The sequence below is a fragment of the Mytilus galloprovincialis genome, chromosome 6 (genome assembly GCF_965363235.1).
Source record: "Mytilus galloprovincialis chromosome 6, xbMytGall1.hap1.1, whole genome shotgun sequence".
Taxonomy (NCBI): domain Eukaryota; kingdom Metazoa; phylum Mollusca; class Bivalvia; order Mytilida; family Mytilidae; genus Mytilus; species Mytilus galloprovincialis.
The window spans coordinates 88,955,066-88,976,907 of record NC_134843.1 but is presented as its reverse complement, the minus strand read 5'-3'; the positions used below and the strand labels follow the sequence as shown (position 1 = coordinate 88,976,907).

The 21,842-nt window shown below is 31.3% G+C and overlaps 2 protein-coding genes across 2 annotated transcripts; both read right to left on the bottom strand.

Moving 5' to 3' along the window:
• Positions 1-2,299: 2,299 nt before the first annotated feature.
• LOC143080636 (protein IMPACT-like) lies at positions 2,300-20,701 on the bottom strand. The gene is made up of 10 exons (XM_076256568.1): positions 20,554-20,701; positions 18,080-18,199; positions 17,062-17,114; positions 16,641-16,703; positions 15,880-15,956; positions 13,267-13,392; positions 12,292-12,386; positions 6,519-6,692; positions 5,829-5,963; positions 2,300-2,542 (listed from the first exon to the last, which is right to left on the bottom strand). The coding sequence occupies exons 1-10, from the start codon at positions 20,578-20,580 to the stop codon at positions 2,489-2,491; spliced, it is 924 nt and encodes a 307-aa protein (XP_076112683.1). The 5' UTR covers positions 20,581-20,701; the 3' UTR covers positions 2,300-2,488.
• On the bottom strand, positions 7,602-11,989 carry LOC143080635 (uncharacterized). Its single transcript, XM_076256567.1, has 3 exons — positions 11,329-11,989; positions 9,987-10,736; positions 7,602-9,612 (listed from the first exon to the last, which is right to left on the bottom strand). The coding sequence occupies exons 1-3, from the start codon at positions 11,918-11,920 to the stop codon at positions 8,624-8,626; spliced, it is 2,331 nt and encodes a 776-aa protein (XP_076112682.1). The 5' UTR covers positions 11,921-11,989; the 3' UTR covers positions 7,602-8,623.
• Positions 20,702-21,842: the final 1,141 nt, after the last annotated feature.

The following is a 21,842-nucleotide window of genomic DNA, read 5'->3' as shown; positions in this document are numbered from 1 at the left end:
TGTTTTCTATCAATCGATTTATGACTTTTGAACAGTGGTAAACTAGTATTATATAATAAATCAGCATTCAAACCCAACATCTATTTTAAAAATGACTTGCAAGTTTTACCTTATTTTGTTTTTTTCCACCGTTCTTCTTTTGAGTTCAAATATGCTATACAAAGGCAAGGTCAATTACAGTATGATGCAACTGCAGCATGTTGAACGGCTATGTTGAACAACTGAACAGTATTGTCGTTGCATGTGTGGATGCACTGAATGCAAACAGGTCTTAGCTTTAGATATTTATAGGTGTCTCCCAATATTTAGTCAATAAATATGAAGTCTCAATATTATCACCAGTCTCCTATCAGAAAGGAAATTTCCCTAAATTGCTATGTATCTCGCTTTATAATTATATTTTTTAAAGTGGTGTTTATTGAAGCAATAATAAGCTACATACAATGTTCTCTCGGCTCTTTATTATCACTTTTTTGTTGTTTCACTTAAATGCTTGCTGCTATATATTCAAACATTACCATTTATCTTCCAAATGAAATAAAATATCAAAGAAAACAAAATAAGAGCACCAATTTGAGGGTTTGAAAAGTAAACATCTACAAACAAGTTAACACTTCACTACTCAGAGTTCTCATTAAGAGAAGGTCAATGAAAAACAAATTTCCTTCAAATTATATAAAAACAAGCATAAGGTTTCTTTAATCTCTTAAAATCTTATACCTTTCAAAATATCTTCACATTCATTAATCAAGACATTGATCCAGATAAGTAATATTAACTTAAACTTAGTGAAATCTGACTAGAGAGAGAGGGTTTCAAAATCAAAAGAAATGTAGATCAGTGCATGGTAGCCGTAGATTCATGTCTGTTATATAAAAAAGAAGATGTGGTATGATTGCCAATGAGACAACTATCCACAAAAGACCGAAATGATACAGACATTAACAACTATAGGTCACCGTACTGCCTTCAACAATGAGCAAAGCCCATACCGCATAGTCAGCTATAATAGACCCCGATAAGACAATGTAAAACCATTCAAACGAGAAAACTAACTGCCTTATTTATGTAAAAAAATTAACGAAAAACAAATATGTAACACATTAACAAACGACAACCACTGAATTACAGGCTCCTGACTTGGGTCAGGCACATACATAAATAAAGTGGCGGGGTTAAACATGTTAGCAGGATTCCCAACCCTCCCCCTAACCTGGGACAGTGGAATAACAGTACAACAAAAGAACCAACTATAAAAATCAGTTGAAAAAGGCTTAACTCATCAGATGGACAAAAGTACTAGTGTTACATTTGTTTTTATACACCTTGACAACTTGACAACACACTAAGTACATGTATGAGATCACTCACAGTAACAGACATTTAGTTTAATGCCAATAACAACTAATAAAAGCACTGTAAAAAGAAGAATTGATAATGAATCAAAATTCACACATACTGCAAACTTTGTAAACTGCTAATCAATTGATATAGGACTGTTCTAATTAAATACAAATTATAAGAACAAATATAATTTAATCATACTATACACAAATTTTATTCTGATTAACAATCAATAAAGCACCTTTACCATATTGACATATGCATGCTAGCATTCACACTAGATTCAAATATAATTTAAAAATTCATTCACACTAAATAAAAAATCAGCATTCAATGGATACTTCAAATGAATTATAGATGCTGTGACAGTTTTCATAAAAAAAAAAAAAAATTTTAAAAGTCATATGAAACAAATCTCTAGTAATTTAAGTGTTTATGAAATCATTGAACCAAAGCATACATTTGTATAAAACAAAGTTCTCTGTGCACATTTTACACTAAAAAATAGTGTTGTGGTAAAGGTAACAGCATACAGAAAATCAGTTGGCCAATAAGATTGAAATTTATGTAACATATGACTTTAAAAAAAAATCTATTAGAAGAAAAAAATTCATTAATTTTACTTTCAATTATTTAGTAAGATTTTTTTGTGAAAAAATTTGCTGATGAGAAGCAAGAAAAAATACACCCTCTCATTGTCTTCCAATATAATGCAGTCATTGTCATTATCATCTCTTTGATGATTGCATAAATTTGAAATTAACAATAGTTTAAATAAAGCAAATGCAATATTATATTCATCTCTATCAACATGATCAACATTAAAAAATTATCATAATAACCTTTAAAATAAATTATGCCAATAAAAAAACAAAATGCTTATAAAATATCATCAAAATTCATTTCTCAATGATGTATCATTCTTTTCTGCAATAAAATCTCATAACTAGCATCTATAAATCTAATACTTTACTAAAAAGTACAAATCCATGGTTGTCGCTGTTCATGAAAATTTATAAAGATTATCCTCCATATTCTCCTTAACAGTACAACATATTGACAGAATAGATCACTGCACTTTGTACCAGCTATTGAATCACATCATTTTACCTATGACTAGAGCAAGCCACTATATACTAACATTTTACTTTTTCTTTTTCTTCCCACCTGATGAACTCTTTGGTCCTTTCTTTTCATCCTAACAAAAAATAAATTAAAGAACCTTAGTGAGCACTCTCACATACCTCACACCCCACATTATCATTGGAGAAATAAAATAAGTGTAAGAAAAAAAAATTGTATAAGAAAAAAAAATTGAATCATAATTTCCTGTCAATATGTACATCTACATAGTACTTCCTTATTATATACAAAGTTTCATGAAATTCTGTTGTGTGGTTTCAGAGTTGTGATGACAAACTGTTGCAGTAGAACATTGAAGCAAATAAGTTCAAAGGGGCATAACTCCTAGAAAAAAAATTGAATCGTAATTTCCTGTCGATATGCAGAACTACATAGTATGTCCTTATTATCTAAAAAGGTTTCGTGTAATTCTGTTGTGTGGTTTGAGAGGAGTTGCGATGACAAGAAACAGGACTGACGGATGGACTGACGGACGGAAGGGTCAAAAACATTATACCCTCCGCAACTTGTTGCGTGGGGTATAATAAATAAAATAAAGTGATGTGGTCTTTGATTAAGTAAAGAAAACTAGAGTCTCTGAAGAGCCTGTGTCGCTCATCTTGATCTATGTGAATATTAAATAAAAGAAGCAGATGGATTCATGACAAAATTGTGTTTTGGTGATGGTGATGTTTTGTACATCTTACTTTAGTGAACATTCTTGCTTCTTACAATTATCCTTATCTACAATGAACTTGGCCCAGTAGTTTCAGTGGAAAATGTTAGTAAAAATATACAAATTTTATGAACATTTTTAAAAATTGACTATAAAGGACAATAACTCCTTAGGGGGTCAATTGACCATTTTGATCATGTTGACTTATTTTTGGGGACTTACTTTGCTGTACATTATTGTACATCTTGGTTGGATGGCCGGGTCACCAGACACATTTTTTAAACTAGATACCCCAAAGATGATTTTGGCAAAGTTTGGATTAATTTGGCCAAGTAGTTGCAGAGGAGAAGATTTTTGTAAAAGATTACTAAGATTTACGAAAAATGGTTAAAAATTGACTATAAAGGGCAACAACTCCTAAAGGGGTCAACTGACCATTTTGGTCATGTTGACTTATTTGTAAATCTGACTTTGCTGAACATTAATGCTGTTTATAGTTTATATCTATAATAATAATCAAGATAATAACCAAAAACAGCATAATTTCCTTTAAATTACCAATTCAGGGGCAGCAACCTAACAACCAGTTGCCTGATTCATCTGAAAATTTCAGGGCAGATAGATCTTGACCTGATAAACAATTTTACCGGATATCAGATTTGCTCTAAATGCTTTGGTATTTGAGTTATAAGCCAAAAACTGCATTTTACCCCTAAGTTCTATTTTTAGCCATGCGGCCATCTTGGTTGGTTGGTTGGGTCACCGGACTTTTTTTTTAAACAAGTTACCCCAATGATGATTGTGGCCAAGTTTGATTTAATTTGGCCTAGTAGTTTCAGAGGAGAAGATTTTTGTAAAAGTTAACGGCGATGGACGTCGACGGACCACAGACGCAAAGTAATGAGAAAAGCTCACTAGGCGCTTTGGGCCAGGTGAGCTAAAAATATGTGCTGAAAATAAATCAAGATACCATAGAACATCATTTTGTCCCGTTTTTAGCTAAGGAAGGCCCAAAGGGCCCCATGTGAGCTTATGCCATCACTTGGCTTCCTCCGTAGTCTGTTGTCGTCGTAAACTATTTAAAAAATCTTTTCCTCTGAAAAAAACTGGGCCAAATACCTTTAAACGTTAAATAAATATTCCTTATGGTATCTAGTTCATAAATTGTATCTGAAGTTCTGATCCATTGACAAACATGGCCACCATGGATAAAAATAGAACATAGGGGTCAAATGCAGTTTTTGGTTAATATCTCAAAAATTAAAGCTTTTAGAGCAAATCTGACATGTGGTAAATTTGTTCAATTATTCAAGATCTATCAGCCCTGAAATTTTCAGACAAATCAAACAACCCATTGTTTGGTTGCTTGCCACTAACTTGGTAGTTTTAAGAAAATTTTGCAGTTTTTTGTTATTATCTTGAATATTATTATAGATAGATATAAACTGTGAACAGCAATAATGTTCAGCAAAGTAAGATCTACAAAAAGAGTTAATAAGACCATAATTGTCAATTTACCCCTTAAGGAGTTATTGCCCTTTAAAGACCATTTTACACAATTTGTTCATCAGGTTTGCTAACATTTAAAAATCTTCTCCTCTAAAACTACTGGGTAAATTGCATTCAAACTTTTACTAAATGTTTCCTAGGGTATCTTGTTTGTAAATTGTATCTGAAGTTTTGATCAATTGACAAACATGGCCGCCATGGCTAAAAAAAGAACATTAGGGTCAAATGCAGTTTTTGGCTTATATCTCAAAAACTAAAGCTTTTAGAGCAAATCTGACATGGGTTATAATTGTTAAATTGGGCACCTTATATTAGCCCTGAAATTATCAGACAAATTGAACAACCCATTGTCGGGTTGCTGCCACCGAATTGGAAGTTTTAACAAAATTTTGCAGTTTTTTGTTATTATCTTGAATATTATTATAGATAGATATAAACTGTAAACAGCAATAATGTTCAGCAAAGTAAGATCTACAAAAAAGTTAATAAGACCATAATTGTCAATTTACCCCTTAAGGAGTTATTGCCCTTTAAAGATAATTTTACACAATTTGTTCATTAAGTTTGCTAACATTTAAAAATCTTCTCCTCTGAAATACAGGTGAACGATTCAGGCTCTTGAGAGCCTCTTGTTTTAATTTTAGTGGCTAGAAATTCTTGTTATCTTACATTTATTTGATTACATGCCAATCATGCTAGGAAAATACTTTCAGAAAACTAATCATACAAAATGCAGATAAATGCAAATAAATATGTTAAAAATGCTGCTCTAAAAATAAAGTTATTGAAGTATAAAAAAGTTTGACCACAGACTGAACCTGATAATTCTACTATAAATTGACCATTGAACTTAATTCAAAGTTAATAAAATATGGAAAGTTAGTCAAAATGATCAGGTTTACCCAGCTAGATTCAATCAAAAAATAAAACAGTTAAGTAGCTCTAAGGAAAAACATTGCCATTGTTCCTTGATGTCAATTTTTAGTCTCATATTTCTCCACATGTATACCTCAGTATAATAGTGTAGTGAAAAAGATATTATATATTTATGATGGCTCAATTTGATTATGATTCTCTTAAAAAATGATAGCCAAACTTCATGTTCAAGCACCAGTTTTTATAGAAATATATCATTTTTCAGCCTCCTGAAATAACCATTTATATCCATATATCTTACTTTGGATCTGATAAAGCCATGTTGATCTAGTAGTATTCTTGCACAGTTATTAATATGTTTAAATCTATCAGGACCTAAATGTACACCACCATACCATCTTGTGACTACCACCATTACATTTCTGGCATCTACTATCTACAACAATAAATATCAGCTATTTATTCACATATTAGTCTTTGTTTTATCAAATCATACAAAACAAGTGCAACAAGCAATTGGAAATATCCAATATTTTAGATAAAATATGCATTTACCAAAGGAAATATTTATACTTTTAGGTTTTCAAAACTGAGATACAAATCCGTTTTCTGTGTTTGTCTTGTAAATTAATACTCATACAAGTTGATTGATTATTATAGTCATAGATGATTTAAAGCAGACAATTGTATATATTCAGTATTATTCACACTGATTTTTCAGCACACATCTCATAGTTTTTTTAATTGAACTTTGACCATTTTTATAATATATATATATGTTAAGTGGTGTATAATTCCTAAGTATCTTCCTTTTTCTGCCATTTTTAGTAAAATATGTTCATAAAACTATTTATAGCCTCATGCCATTGACATGATATTTTCAATTCTTCTAAGATTGAAATGAAACTTCATATTACTGAGTGTTCTGGACTCTGAACATATCATCTACATATATAGTGTAAATTAAAAAAATATTAATTGTATATAATACCTGCAATAAATGAAGTAGCCGTGAGCCAGCGTGAGTTTCTCCATCATCTTCACACATCTGATAGAATGTAGGGTGACCTCCATGTTCATCCTTTAATATTCTACAGGCATATATATTATGTGTAGCAGCCGCTATCTTCTTGTTTTCTTTCAAAGAAGACAGCATCAATTTTGTCTGAAAGAAAAATAACAATAGAAGAAATTCTTATCAGAAAAAAACATTTCTTGGTTAAAAAAATATGATGCAAACATACATATAAAACAAAATAGAACATATCTAATATTTAGGAATTATACATATCTAAATACCTTAATTCACGATTCAATATTTGTTGGGAAAGTAGATGGATTTCCAACTGGCATAAACTATTTATTTTCTTCAAAATTGATCAGTTAAAAGTAGCATTTAAAACTTTATTAATTCCTAAGTAATCTCCAAAATGAGCTGACCTTTTGAGTCTTCCTTAGAACTCAGAAATTCAAATACTCAAAGGAAAGATAATAAAATAATAACAGGACCAACCCTAGAATAAGATTTGTCAGCATTTTCAAGTACAGCAAACAAACATATGATTTTTATTGTGTTGTGTTTTATTTATTTTGGTACTTAAATATTTTTCCTGAAAATCTATTTGATATCAACTTAAATCAAAATGCAAATTTCAGATGTTTTTCTATTTAGACTTTTTAAAGAAGTGAGGCATGCAGACCTGTTTACCCCTCATGATGTCTCTCAGTAGAATTGTCAGTAGTTTTGCAATGTTGTCAGTAATACTCTCGTTGAGTGCCGCGAAGCGGCACGAACCATCTAGGGGGGTTTGGGGGCATGCCCCCCCAAGAAATTTTTGAAAAATTAGATGCAATTTCCTGCATTCTGACAGTATCTGCAGTCTTATTCAGATATTTTTTGCAACAGTTTATAACCTAAAATTTGCATGATTTGAAAAAAAGTTGAGCTTAAGTTTTGAATAAGTCAATACATGCAAATCTGGTATTCACTGTGTACTGCGAAACAAGATATGTACATTTAAAATCTCATTTTAAGTGTTTTATTTCAGTTTTAACAGAGAAAAGACAATTTGAATTAAGAAACATCCTTTAATTGAATAAAACAAAAAGTAATGTGATATCTTCACAAGTAGCATATACATTTGTAAAATCATAAACAATGAAACACAACCAAATAAAATATGTGATATACCAATGGATTTTGATTTCTCTATTCAACATACATGTATGTAAAAATTTGACTTTGATACATTACCATGAATGATAAGCAAAAAAGAAGTATTACTAAATAGAAACAAGATACTGTACACCTTCTTAATCTATAGATTTTATCATTTATGGGGCATAAGTTGACTTCCTACCAACCTTTTATAAAATCTTACTTGTGTTGGGAGGACACATACATGTATCAACTATACTTTAGTTTAATGAGTTTGGTTTTACATAAATGTGGATACATGATACAATTGATAATAGCATGTTATGAGTTTATAAAACATTTAAAAAATATTCATACTATTGGTCATATTTAACATTTACTAACACAATAAAATTAAATTAAAAAAGTAATTCAAGTTCAACATGTAAATGTATGTACTGAAGTTAACTTTCAATTATCACAGTAAAATAAAATGTAAAATAAATCATAAAAAAAACAAAATAAAAAACAAAAACTGGGACAACTACATTTGTACATATACATTTTATCACAGAACAGAGCATCAATGAAAAAAATAAAATTAAAAAAAACCATCAAACACATTGGGACTAGTAGTACTAAGTACATGTGCATTTTATCACAGAAAAAATTGTAACCATTATAAATGTGACTAGATGAAATCTGTTACTCAATTGAAATGAATAAAACATAAAAAAAAAAAAACAATGACAATGCAGCAAACATGTCAAAATGGAATTGTGTATTTTACATTTTTCATATGAGTATGAAAGTATAACAATATTGTATTCCCATTTTGCCCATACAGCAGATTTATATCCTATCAGACATTTGCAGTAAATGTATCTACATGTACATGTGATTTAAAGTGTAACTGTACACATACAAGGAAAATCTAGGCATAGGTGAATGTATAGCAGTTAAGAATTTAGGTGATTGTAGTAGGCACTTTTGAGTCTATCCAGGGTTGCATTATTATGTTTCCTTGCATTATCACATGGATTTCCTGGTTTTGATTTGTTAACTAGCAATGCCTCCAAAGTTTGGTCCCCTAAAGATGCTCTTTGGTCAGTTCTGTTTTTCCTCACAACAGAAAATACCCTTTCACAATGTGCACTGCTGTGTGGAATGCACAAAATCCCAAGACAAAATTGGGCTAAATGGTTGAACATCAGGTTTCCACCTGTATCTTTTATTTGTCCAATGGCATTCCATTTTTCATCCACTCTGTCAAATGCTTCCAGTTCTGTTGCTAGATCTTGTGTTTGATACAAGACAAATTGTTCAGTTAATGTATCCATTGTAGCCCCATCTGGTATGAGCACAGGGAACCTTTTAGCAAAGAATTCAATGGATGACTGTTTAGCAGTAGATTGCTTGTCTGTATCTGCTATTTCTGCATGTATAAGCACAGGATCATTCAAGGGAAGTTTTGTCATAATGTAATTACAAGCATTGATGAAGTACTGTCGTGCAGCTTTGTAGAATTCTACAATGCGGTGGTCCCGAAGATGGTTCTTTTCCTTGTCCCTTATGAAATCCTTTGCAGCATTACCAATAACCAACTCACTGTCAACCTTTTGGTTGTATCCAAGTGTATATTGAACTTCGTCTACAGACTTGCCAACCATAGCTGCAGGTTTAACAAAACGTGACAAGAGATTACGCATTACAGAATGTAAGGCACCTCTGACCTTATGAATCTGAGGATCTTCAGCTTGAAGATTTTTTAAGACTTCATCATACAACTTAACTGTATAGCTTAGAAATATAGCATATAGTTTGTTTGTTGGTGACTTTATAAATGTAAATATAGTCTCCACTTTAACTTCTGCATAAGATGGCTCAGCTTTCTGAGGGATCCCTTCTTTGTTTTGTTCTTTACTTCCGACTGATTTTGTGTTTGTACCTGCAAAAGGTTAAAATGAAATTTATTTTATAAGGAGTCAATATCAACAAATCAAGTACAAATAAAAAAATAATAACTAATGTAAAAAAAAAACTATCATAATACCAGATTGATTCCACAAAACAAAATGTATCCCCTCTGTTTGGTTTACAGAGTTATCTCCCATATGCAAGAGTTGTCTTTTATTATAGTAGGTGTCTTGTATTGATGAGTTTTATTTTTTTTTAGTAAATTTGGAAGATCCTGTAGTCTCTTTATTAAAAATATGTGTAAAGTTACTATTTCAATATAACAAATTTTCTCTTGACTCTACTATGGGCGATGAAACAATATTTGTAGTAAAATAACTTTTACTGCAATGAAGTTTTTTTTACCTTTTTTACTACTTGTGGTTGTACTTTTATTTTTAGACTGATCTTTTGTGTCCTTTGTTTTCTTTGCTTCTTTCTTCTTTTCAAGTGAATCATGTTCCTTCTTGAAGTAGTCCTTCAGAGCATCCCAATTTACAAGCATTCTATCAAGGCACCTTCCAATACTGAGCCATCTTACTGATACATGTTTGAGCATTCTTTTTTGTTCCAAATTGAAGAGGTCCTGAGAGCCTTTGAAATTCATCTTCCGAGTATCACTTTTGTTAAAAAAGTAGTATATATCAATCAATACATCGTCTATAGCTGGTAAAGCATCTGCAGCCTTCTTGGCTGCTATGTGTATTAAATGTAGCACACACCCAGACATGAAAACACTGGGTTGCTTGTCTTTAACAAATTTGAAGACGCCTTTGTTACACCCTGTCATGACACTGGCATTGTCAGAACCTAATGCTAAGCAGTTATCCCAACTAATGTTTCTGTCAGAAAGGTCCTTATTCATTATGTTGAAAATGTTTTCACCTGATGCTGACTCAGTGCACACAGGTATAGACAAAAGTTCTGAGTTCACCAATCCTGTCCCAGGATCTCTTGTACGAACTACCAAGGGGTATTGTTTACTTGTTATATCATTGGACCCATCGGTACTTATGCTGAAGGGGGCTGACTGTAGTCTGTCACTCAATGTTTTTTGATTTATTTTTGACAGATCAAGAAGAATTGCTGTTGCTTTATTCCTTGCACACTTCATATCTGAAAGTAAAAGTAAAAATCCTTAAATAAAATTCACACAATATTCAAACAATGTCCATATATGTCCTAGGAAAAAAGATTCAAGTTGTGTTATAGTTCACATGATTAGTGTGACTTTACAAGGCTGACTGAAACTGTATATTTTTAATATATAGTATTTATTCGAGTTAAGATTGTGTGATTGAATCTGCACACCCTGGTCAAAATTCCCCATGGCGACAGAGATTTTGAACTATGAGCCACTGGCATGACATTTTCCTATTCGACATGTAAATTGCTTGATTTTGTGGAGGATCTCATCAAATTCTGCCAGACAAATAGGCAGGTCTGGAATATTTCATTTCAAAACACTACAGTACAGAACCTCCTTCTACCTCCCTCCCCCACTAAAACCCAAGTCCAACCCTAAAAAAAATTTCGGCAGCACCCCTCCTAGGATTTTAACATTTCATTACCCCCTCCCTAAATGCCCAGGCCAATAAAGTTGGGTTTCGTAAGAAAGAAAATAAGAGACATGTGGGACAGATCCATTTATAAGATATGGATCATTCACATCTCCTGCCTACACATAGAAAATAGAATAAAAACTTACCTCCTGCGATTTTGGAATCGGGAAACATCAGTTTAAATGCTTTGTTGAATGTATCGGCAGATGACAGGGGTAGGTTTAGTTCTGCTATCAACTCGCACATCATAACCTCTGCTTTAGTGGTGGCACGTTGCCGGTTCAGTTCAACATCATTAAATTTCATAAAGCTGGTCATAGTCGAGTATGACTCTTTCAGCTGAGACAGATCCTTGTGTTGTTTGCCTTTCACATGTCGTAGACAGTCATTTTTTCCTGCATGTCCGCAGCTAAAATCAGAATTGCATACTGTGCAATAGACCATACACTCTCCTTTCTTGGATGGCCGGAGGCAAGGCCAGAGAGTTGTATACGAGTCTTTGTACTTTTGAAGGCATTTCCTTTTCTTAGGCGCTTGGTCTTGTTCAGAACTTTCATTGCCTTTTTTGCGTTTTTGAGGCTGATCCATGCCGACCATGAAATAAACTTGATCGCTATCATTTTGCGCTTGAAAGAGCGGAGATTCCCAGTCAGAAAAGCGCCTTTTAGATACCGATTGCCGTAAACGGAAGCAATTATGATTTTTTTCCGGGTTGGTAGAAAATCCGTACTTTTTCATGACAAATCCGTATTGAGTAATTTTATTAAAAAATCCGTGTAAAATACGGACAATCCGTACAAGTAAACACCTCTGGGCATGCAAAATAAAACTGCTACAATATAAATTGAATGCTAAGTGTTTCACCTAATAATTCTGATACTTGTTTTCTAAATATTAAAGCAAATGTGAAATAAGTTTTCATGACAGAAACCAAACAACATGTATAAACCAAAATAAAAGAAAGACGAAATTGCACTTGTTTTAAAATACTGGAGAAGTGTGACATGTGAAGCCCATGTTTTATTGGAATTAGAACATGGCTTTGTATCCAGAGCTAAAGAAGAACATCATATTGAATAGAGAACTATAACTTATAATTTACGATGTACCTGTTTAACATGCAATACTGTTGCAATGTGACCTACAAATCTACTGTTTCTGTCAACAAGAACCTCCCCTGATGTAATAACAGGACACTCCCAATCTATAAAATCAAAATTTAAATAGCATTTAAATTGTTTTGTAAATCAATAAAGACTATATAATAATAAGAAACAATGTCCTGCTGACAATATCAAGTGTCCATGTTCTGTACAAGTAATACATGTAATAGCAAAATCTAAGTAAAACTCTAACTTGGTGCATATTTTTAAAATTTACATCATAATGAACAGGTGCTCTAATATCTAACTGACGAAAACTCAACATTCTTGTAAGCTACCTGATATGAAATGAAACCATGGACAGAGTGTCAAAAAGAAAACTTTAAATTAAAGTGCTGTCAGTAAATAATATTTCCAATTAACTGATTAATTCTATCATATTACAATAGAATTCCTTCAAACTGAGTCTTGCTGTGTGCTTTGCTGTGTATTTGTTTTTCCACATCGGCTAGATAGGTGAGGGTTGAGATCTCACAAAAAGTTTTTAAGCCCACTGTATTTTTCAACTGCCTCAAGTGAAGAACTTCTAACCTTTGTTAGACTTGTGTGTTTTTCTAGTTTTGGTTCATTTGCATGCTTAAGAGATAACTATTGTCCATTTCCCTGAACTACCGTAGCATACATTGTTAAGTGGCCAGGTAAAGTCCACCGTCAGGTGCAGGATTTTCTTGCTGCATTGAAGACCCAGTGATTAGGCTGATTTCATTCTCTATTCTATCATATACTAGTAGATTTTTTTAAGTCATGTCTTTATAATTGACAGAAATGAGACAGCAACTCAGCAGCAAAATTAACCAAAAGGCATAAATAGAGCAACATTGTATTAGTGACTGATATTATGATGTAATATTCCTGTATTCAGCATAGTCAATAAAATTACATTGTCTCTTGAAAGAAGAAATCTATAACAATATAATTTACCTGAGCCATCGTCTGCTTGTTCTATCGATTCAGGAGATGTAAGTTCCAATTGAGCGAGACGAATGTCTTCATCTCCAAAACAGAATTCTTCGTCTGAGGAAACATTTTCACTTGGTGATTTATTTCCTGGGGGAAAATATAGAATAAATGTAACACATATAAAAAATGCAATACAAAAACAAGTTGAAAAAGAAAAGGATAACTTTTTACCTGTATGATATGTAATCAATGGTTTCATATTTTCATACATATTCCTGATAAAAAAAAATTCTGCTATACAAATTTTGAAACTGCATGGTGCTTCAGAAGAAAATTCAATACATTGATATTCTATATAATATGTACACCTTGTAATAGGGTTAAGCAATGGTAAATAAAGTTAACTACCATGAGTTATCTCCTCCTTAATAATATCATTTGAAATTTAAATTGTCATGTAAAATTAGTATAATCTTTTCTATACAAACAATAATTTGTCAATTCAATTCTAATAAAGAGATGATGAAAACAGGAGAAATTATGAGACTAATTGTGCCACTATAGTTATTTAAATTGAGAAAGATTGCTCTGAGGGATACGATTGTCATTGTTTTCATTGACACATGTATATATGTAGCTGGATAATATTATTTTCAAAACTAATTCAACTGCACATGTAAAATGTAAAATATACGTAATTTAAATAGTTACAAAATAGCCAATCCCTGATAAAAGTATGTGAACAATATACTTAGACCTATTGTGTTTTAGTTTTGTACTATCAATTCTAAGTTTACTTTCCTCAGCAGTCACTGAGACTCAGATTGAGAGAAGTATTTTACTTCGTATCTTACATGTATCACCTATTTTCCTACGTTAATTCTAGGAGGAACCCCATTCCTAACTCTTTAAATATTTAATTTCCTTTGGGTCAGTGATAATGACTTCTTTCCGTACACATTCCTCGCTTTAAATTGCAATCGTTTTTAATACAATACGACGTTTATTGACAGAACAAGTATACATTTTCTCAACGTATTGTTTTGATTCAGAATTCACGGAAGTTATTTCCGGAAGGGAGACAACTCGAAACGATAATATGGAAGACTCCATTTCGCCTGAAGGGGTGTTGTAGTTACTTTTACGATGTGACTACATTTACTTTAATTTAAATGATGCATATGATTTAAAATTATGCAACAACAATAACCATCAATAGCAGACATACATAGAAAGGATCACATGAGTTATAAATTAATCAATTGAGTGGGGAATCCAGAGCAACCATTCAATCTAATACCCCTTGAAGTCAAGAAAACTATACGCATGCGCATAATTACCTAAACAAACCCTGAGCAAGAACATACATTAATTAAACAACCTAGATGGTTCTCTATTTTTTTATGGAAGTACATTATCAAATATCAGTTTCATAACAGTGACATATAAGAAAAACTCCACTTCAATTCTTGTATGACAGAAATAGATTTATCAGAATTCAGAGAACTCTCCCATTTTTATCACAACTGGGAATTCCCTCTGACGTGTTTCTAAATTTATAAAAACACTAAAAATAAATACTGCTTAATTCTGATTTTCCATGTTGTTAAAAACATGCATATAAGTCAAGGGAAATATCAAACATGAAGATTATGAAAAGAACATTATAGGAAAGTTGTTTAAGTTCAATCCATTTGTTTGGTTTTACTTTTTAAACCAAGACAATCATAAGAATCTGAGATGTTCCTTAATGTTTAGAATAAAACGGTTGACGTGAGGGCATCACACCCTGAGCCAATTGTATAAGTCTACAAATTGCTTGAAAGCAATCGTATCCCAAAAAATAGTAATTTTACCATTGCCTGGGAAAACTAAGACTTTACAAGTATTTCATTAGAAGAACATGCTTGTTTTATTATCCAATGTTTCTTGTTCCTTCTGTTCCAATTGATGTGGGTGACAAGGGGTTGTTTTCATGCATCATGTTTGAAATTTATATTTCATGTGTCTTCCTGGTTGAATTAAATAATCATTGTGCTTCACACAAATTAGTAACAAGAATGTGTCCATAGTACACGGATGCCCCACTCCCACTATCATTTTCTATGTTCAGTGGACCGTGAAATTGGGGTCAAAACTTTAATTTGGAATTAAAATTAGAAAGATCATATCATAGGGAACATGTGTACTAAGTTTCAAGTTGATGTAACTTTAACTTCATCAAAAACTACCTTGACCAAAAACTTTAACCTGAACTTTGCACTATCATTTTCTATGTTCAGTGGACCATGAAATTGGGGTCGAAACTATAATTTGGCATTAAAATTAGAAAGATCATATCATGGGGAACATGTGTAATAAGTTTTAAGTTGATTGGACTTCAGCTTCATCAAAAACTACCTCGACCAAAAATTTTAACCGGACGGACGAACGGAGGCACAGACGGACGGACGGACGAACGGAGGCACAGACCAGAAAACATAATGCCCCTCTACTATCGTAGGTTGGGCATAAAAAAGCCACATTTGAGCTAACTTTGAATTTTTTGTACATTGTGAAATGGTCATATTATTTCCTGTTTGTCTGTGCACATACCCTCCTTTAAAGAAATCATTTAACAAGCAAAATAAATACCAGTTTCAAGTGTTTCTTGAACTAATTCTCTAATCTTTTCTACCCATAGGTATATTAGACTTTCACCAAGATTTTCTCTGTAAAACAAAGAAATATTAAATATGACACCAATTTAAAGGTATTATAATTTTTAGTCAATACTCTAACTCTTATGTTATTTTACTTTCTATTAATGCAAAATTACGGTTATATCATTGTAATAATTTAAATCATTGTATATTCAACATCAAACTTTAAAAATAGACTTCTTCTATCAACAGCATTGTGTCATCAATAAACCAAATTAAGCTTAAAATCCTTTTGAAAGAATTAACTTGAGTTACTAGTATATGAGCACCAATAATTCCTTCACTAAGTTACTTTAACACCATATTAATTATATTTAAAATATAATTAAACTCCTCAGTTCTTATGCTGTTTGTAACATTAATGAAATTAAATATTGTAAGTGATTTTTTTGCCTAAAGTTAAATGAGTAAGCTACCTAGCAACACAGGGAAACTAAACAAGTCAACTGAAGATCAACATAACATGTGTGTTTCTGTCTATACCATATATATTCTAAGCACTACATTAGTGTTAAAAGTTCTATCATAGCTTGATGCAATAAGTTTTGTAAAATAAAACAAATATGTTTTCCTTTCTGTTTATCTATATATTTTTTTATGGAAAGTTAGTGAGTATTCCCCTTCTACTCAAACTTCTTCATTAAATGTGCATAATTTTAACATATTTATATCCAAAAATATTGTTTCACTCACAAGTAAACATCATTGAGAGCATTTTCAATCTTTTGCCTTGACTCTCCTTTCAACCATGGTGCACTGAAAGATAAGACATCATAATATATATTTCTTTCTAATTTTATTAAAAATCAAATGGTTCATCATTTATTCGATGCTATATACTTGTAAATGTAATTCACTGACATGAAAAAGATGTTTCAATAATCATAATAAAAAATTTGAACTCATTCTCTATGTGCGTGTCTATTATCCAAAGGTTGTAGTTTGTTGCAGTCTGTCAATTTTTTTCATTTATTGTTTTAGTCCAAATCAGGCCATTGATATTCTAAGAATGGTCTTTAACATATACTTAGCAGCAAATAGCATTTATCCAATTGAATAAACTCATTTTCATCATCACACTTAAATTATCAAAATTATTTTATATAGACTGTACCTTATCTGGTAATTAGGTGGACCATCTTTTGGATAGCCATCCGTTAAAATTATCTAAAAAATATTGTAAGATGTCAGGTAAGTTTAAATAAGGCAGCAACCCATCGACACAAGAACCAAAAGACATCTTGAGGGTAACATACAATTTTAAAAATCACATAGGTGTTGATACAATTTATCAAGCTCACTATAGTCCCTACATTGTAAGTTTAAAAAAGTTGTGAATAAATTAAACAGAAATTATCAAATATCAGTCGTTCAAACAAAATTCTCTCAATACAAGTGTAACAACAAGTAAAGATATGACATAGTTTATGATTAAATAAAATAAATTAATTGACAAAGAAAACTGTATATGTATACGTTATATATTGGTCCAGTAAATATCAGGACTTTGAACTTTTTAAATTCTAAAACATTGCAGTATCATTCATTGTATCATAAAATCGATGGTTTCACAACTCTCATATATCAGACTAATCTCATAAAAAAAAGAAGCATTATAAATTTAGGGAAAATGACTGTTCTCTGCAATTGGTTGTAAAACATTCTCAAACACCAACAAAACATATTTGTAGATATCATCTACTCATAAATAGCTTGAAGTTTTACTTTGATCCAAAGATATATCACAGTCTATAAAATGTATAGTATCAGACCAAAGAATATAATATTATTCCAACTGTAATTTATTTAAGCAATGTTAAGTAGTAAGTACAGTGTGGATTAGTTTATTTAAGCAATGTTAAGTAGTAAGTACAGTGTGGATTAGTTTATTTATCAGTTCATTTTCTGGTTATTTCCCTTTGTTCCTTATGCATAAAATTGTGAATGGAAATGGGGAGTGTGTCAAAGAGACAACAACCCAACCATAGAACAGACAACAGCAGAAGGTCACCAACAGGTCTTCAATACAGTGAGAAATTCATGCACCCGGAGGAGTTTTTTTCTGCAATCTTCACCATAACACAATTTTAATGCAAATTCATCAAACAATTAATGGTCAAGATGGTACTTACTTCTAAATTGACCCCATGAGATTGGTCATTTTCAACAGTTATGTGTATGTTATATTCATGATCACTAATCATAAGCCAATCATCTCCATAAATAGACGTCAAAGCTTCTATCTCTTCTTTCTATAAAATAATTCATAGATATGGTCTTGAAGAGAAGTATTACAATTTTAAATTCAAATATCAATTGCATTTTTACTTTGATGGAAATCTGTGTTCATGCTTTAGACTGAGGTAAGCTGAAGCAGAAATGCACAGTTAAGGCCATACAGGAACATATATGTTAGATATACTGTTCCCAGGCATACCAAAATAAAATTTAAAAAGTTAGCATTTTCAGAGGTGTTCACTGTCATGATTGTAGGCTGCCCTAAATACTATATACATGTATGTTCCCATTCCTGCAATTGCCTTAAAGGTAGGTTATTTCTCTAATAAAAACTGGATTCCTTACTAGCTGTTTATTTCTGCAGTGAAAAATTTGGTAGAAAAATCCATGTTTTACAATACCCTATAATACATATGATCATGATGATACACCTTTAATATCCCTATTGTTGTGGGTCATGCATTACATGCACCATCAACTAAAATGTTGACTTCATTTATCTGATGCCACAAAACAAAACTGATTGATGTATGATGTCAATAGTTTCATTTGAAGCAAATTCTAATGTGAACTGCTAAAGAGTCACAAGCATGGATAAAGATCGTGTATACCATGTTTCAAGATTTTGCATTTTTTAGACACACAAAACAATTGTTACATGCAGGTTTTCTTTTGTGTTGCAAGAGTCACTCAATGATCACTTTTTTTTTCTTTTTTTTTTTTTACATATGAACAAATTGCTTAGCTTTATGACTTATGTTATCCGCTGGTAGAAGAGAAATACCATTTAGCGTCGCCCAGCTCTCATTGTTATACCAAAAATTAGATCTCCTGTAGTTGGTGATTGCAATACTGGTATAAAAATTTTGTACCAGTATTGTCACTTTTAAAAAAAAAAAACCAGCAATACTGGTACATTACTGATATATACCAGTATTGTAGTTGTATTGTTGACTATACTTAAAGATTTAAAATGAAAAATGAATTTTTAAGCAAAATTGGATATTGAAGATCAAAGGGAGGTTAAATGAACTCAAAAAGATTATAGAGGATAATTGTGAAATCTATTAACAACCAATTAAAAATAATTAAAATATATACTTGTACAAATAAACAAAGGATTATTGTTATTAACTCATATTATTCAAACAATTGTTAATCATAATATAAATATTTGCTAAAAATTTTATGATATTTCTATAATTTATTTAATTCAATTTAGATAAAAAAATAAAAAAATAAAAGCTTATTATCAGAGTTATCATTTAATAAATTCAAGCAAATAATTACACTCTAACACTGTAAATTCAGCATTTACATGTACACCATCATATATTTTTACAGAAATTTTAATACATGTATACAAAGATCATATGCATTTATCTTATTTTCTTATTAATCATTCATAAAATAATTAATAGATATCATTATCTATTAAACTTGAAACATTTTTTTTAAAATAGGAAAACCAGCTGATTATAATCAAATTAACTAGTTTTTCTAAATGAATGTTATAGGTAGTTAAAGCAGTTGATTCAAAACCATGAGCAATACAATTTGTAGCAGATATATCTACTGGTACAAACACTAATACCAGACAAGCACTCCAACAGTAAGAGAGCCATACAGGTGCTACATGTATCTGAAAAAGCTTGTAATCTAGTTAGCGTAAGAGAAAGTCCACAGAGACTGAATACCTAAATATCAATATAGGCCTAAGGAAGTGTGGTAGGGGGAGAGGGGAGGGTTGCAGAAATGCCATCTGAAACAGAAATAGAGGTCACAACACCACAGCAAATGCTGATGATACAGAAGCTATAGCAGCAATGTCAATATAAAATTCACTAAAATATACTATGAGTATTGAAAAAAGATACCTGAAAGAAAACATAGAAGAAAAATAAGAGTTTGTTAAAATGATGAGACAGGTTCCTTTAAGAAAAGAACATCAAAATATTTAAATCTTTCTTTGATGACAATCGCAGTCAATGCCAACATCAGTTAAACATGCAATCATTCCTTATAAAATTGTCATGTCATATGTTAATTTCATTATGCATATATATGTGACACCTTTAATAAACAATTAATTACCTATACATGCTATATGTAAAAAAACACAATACTGGTACAATACTTGAATACAATACTGGTACAAAATTTTTATACCAGTATTGTGCACAATACTAGTATACCAGTATTGCGATCACCAACTACAGGAGATCCCAAAAATTCACTATACAAATCCTTGCTAAAACCCATCTAGTAAAACGAAAGTAGAAATCGAAACTACAGTACAGTGAAGAAAACAATTGCATAAACTTGTTTTATGATGATCTATATATAATATTTTATTTTAATCTATTACCTGTCTCTCAAAATTTGTTTCAGTCATGTCTTTAAAACATCAAAACTATCTAAGAAAATCGGTCATTTCCAACAGAATCTAATGCAACCTGCTGAACGTGGCTACCATTCCACAAAATCGCCATTTTTAAAAACAACAATATTGATCACGTGTAAAATCACGTGGTGATTAGATTACGTAACACTATTTTTCAGATCTCTATAAATTATCATCACCACAGGCACTTTATATATACCGCAAAATAACCTTTTTTTTAAGGTATGGTATATTTATATCAGGGGAAAAAATTCTGAGACAAGTGCCTGTGTAGATTACATCTATGATTGAACTGACAAAATATAAAATTTTGTTATTAAAATAAACCAAGTTGAAGGCCGTAAATTGACCTATTATAATGGTTTATTTTTATAAATTTTTATTTGGATGGAGAGTTGTCTCATTAGTACTCACACCAAACCTTCCTATATCCAGTAAGTCTTTTTAAATTTATTAGCCCTGTAGCATTAGGATCTAGTGTTAACTTAAAATCATGACTCTAGAAAATTTTAATATCAAAATAAGAATATTTTTTTTAGAAATAAAGAAATATGAAAAGTTCTCTAAAAAATGAAAAATTTACAGAATACAGAAATAACAAACTCACATCCATACCCTCGTCATATAAGTGGCGGATCAAGAACGACTTTTTATAAAGAGGGAGGGGGGTGCTAACTGACTGCCTTAAGGGAGACCCGCTCCAGTCATGCCTAAGTGATTCTCTATATGGGCGTTTTTCAATAAAAACGTATTTTCTTGTCCTAGCCACTTTAAAAAAAATGTGTTTGATCTTTGCAAGTAATTTTTTGTGCAGTCAGTACATTGAATTAGATTTAACATTTTTAAGCAAAGAAACAGTTTATTTTTTAGAGGGACTGATAAGATATTGACTCCTGAATGGTCCAAAACAACCAAAATGGCATGTCCCTAGACCGCCTGTCCAACATTCATACTCTAAAATATCGTAAAAAAATGAAGAAATTAATGTTTTTTTTACTTTACATAAGTTCTTTAATAATTCAAAAGTATGTTCAGAGCCAACATATTCTAATAAACAGCTTTCAATATAGGTTTTTTAATTTCAGAAGGTGTGTCCCTCACAAATTGTCCACTACGAAACGAAGTCATTAAAATTTGCCAATAAACAGTTTTATAAAATCAATGTAATTTTTGTTTGCAAGAGATATAAACAATAGGGTCTTACAAAAGAAGTGATGCTTTTATAACGGCAATTAAATTGTTGGTAAGAAAAA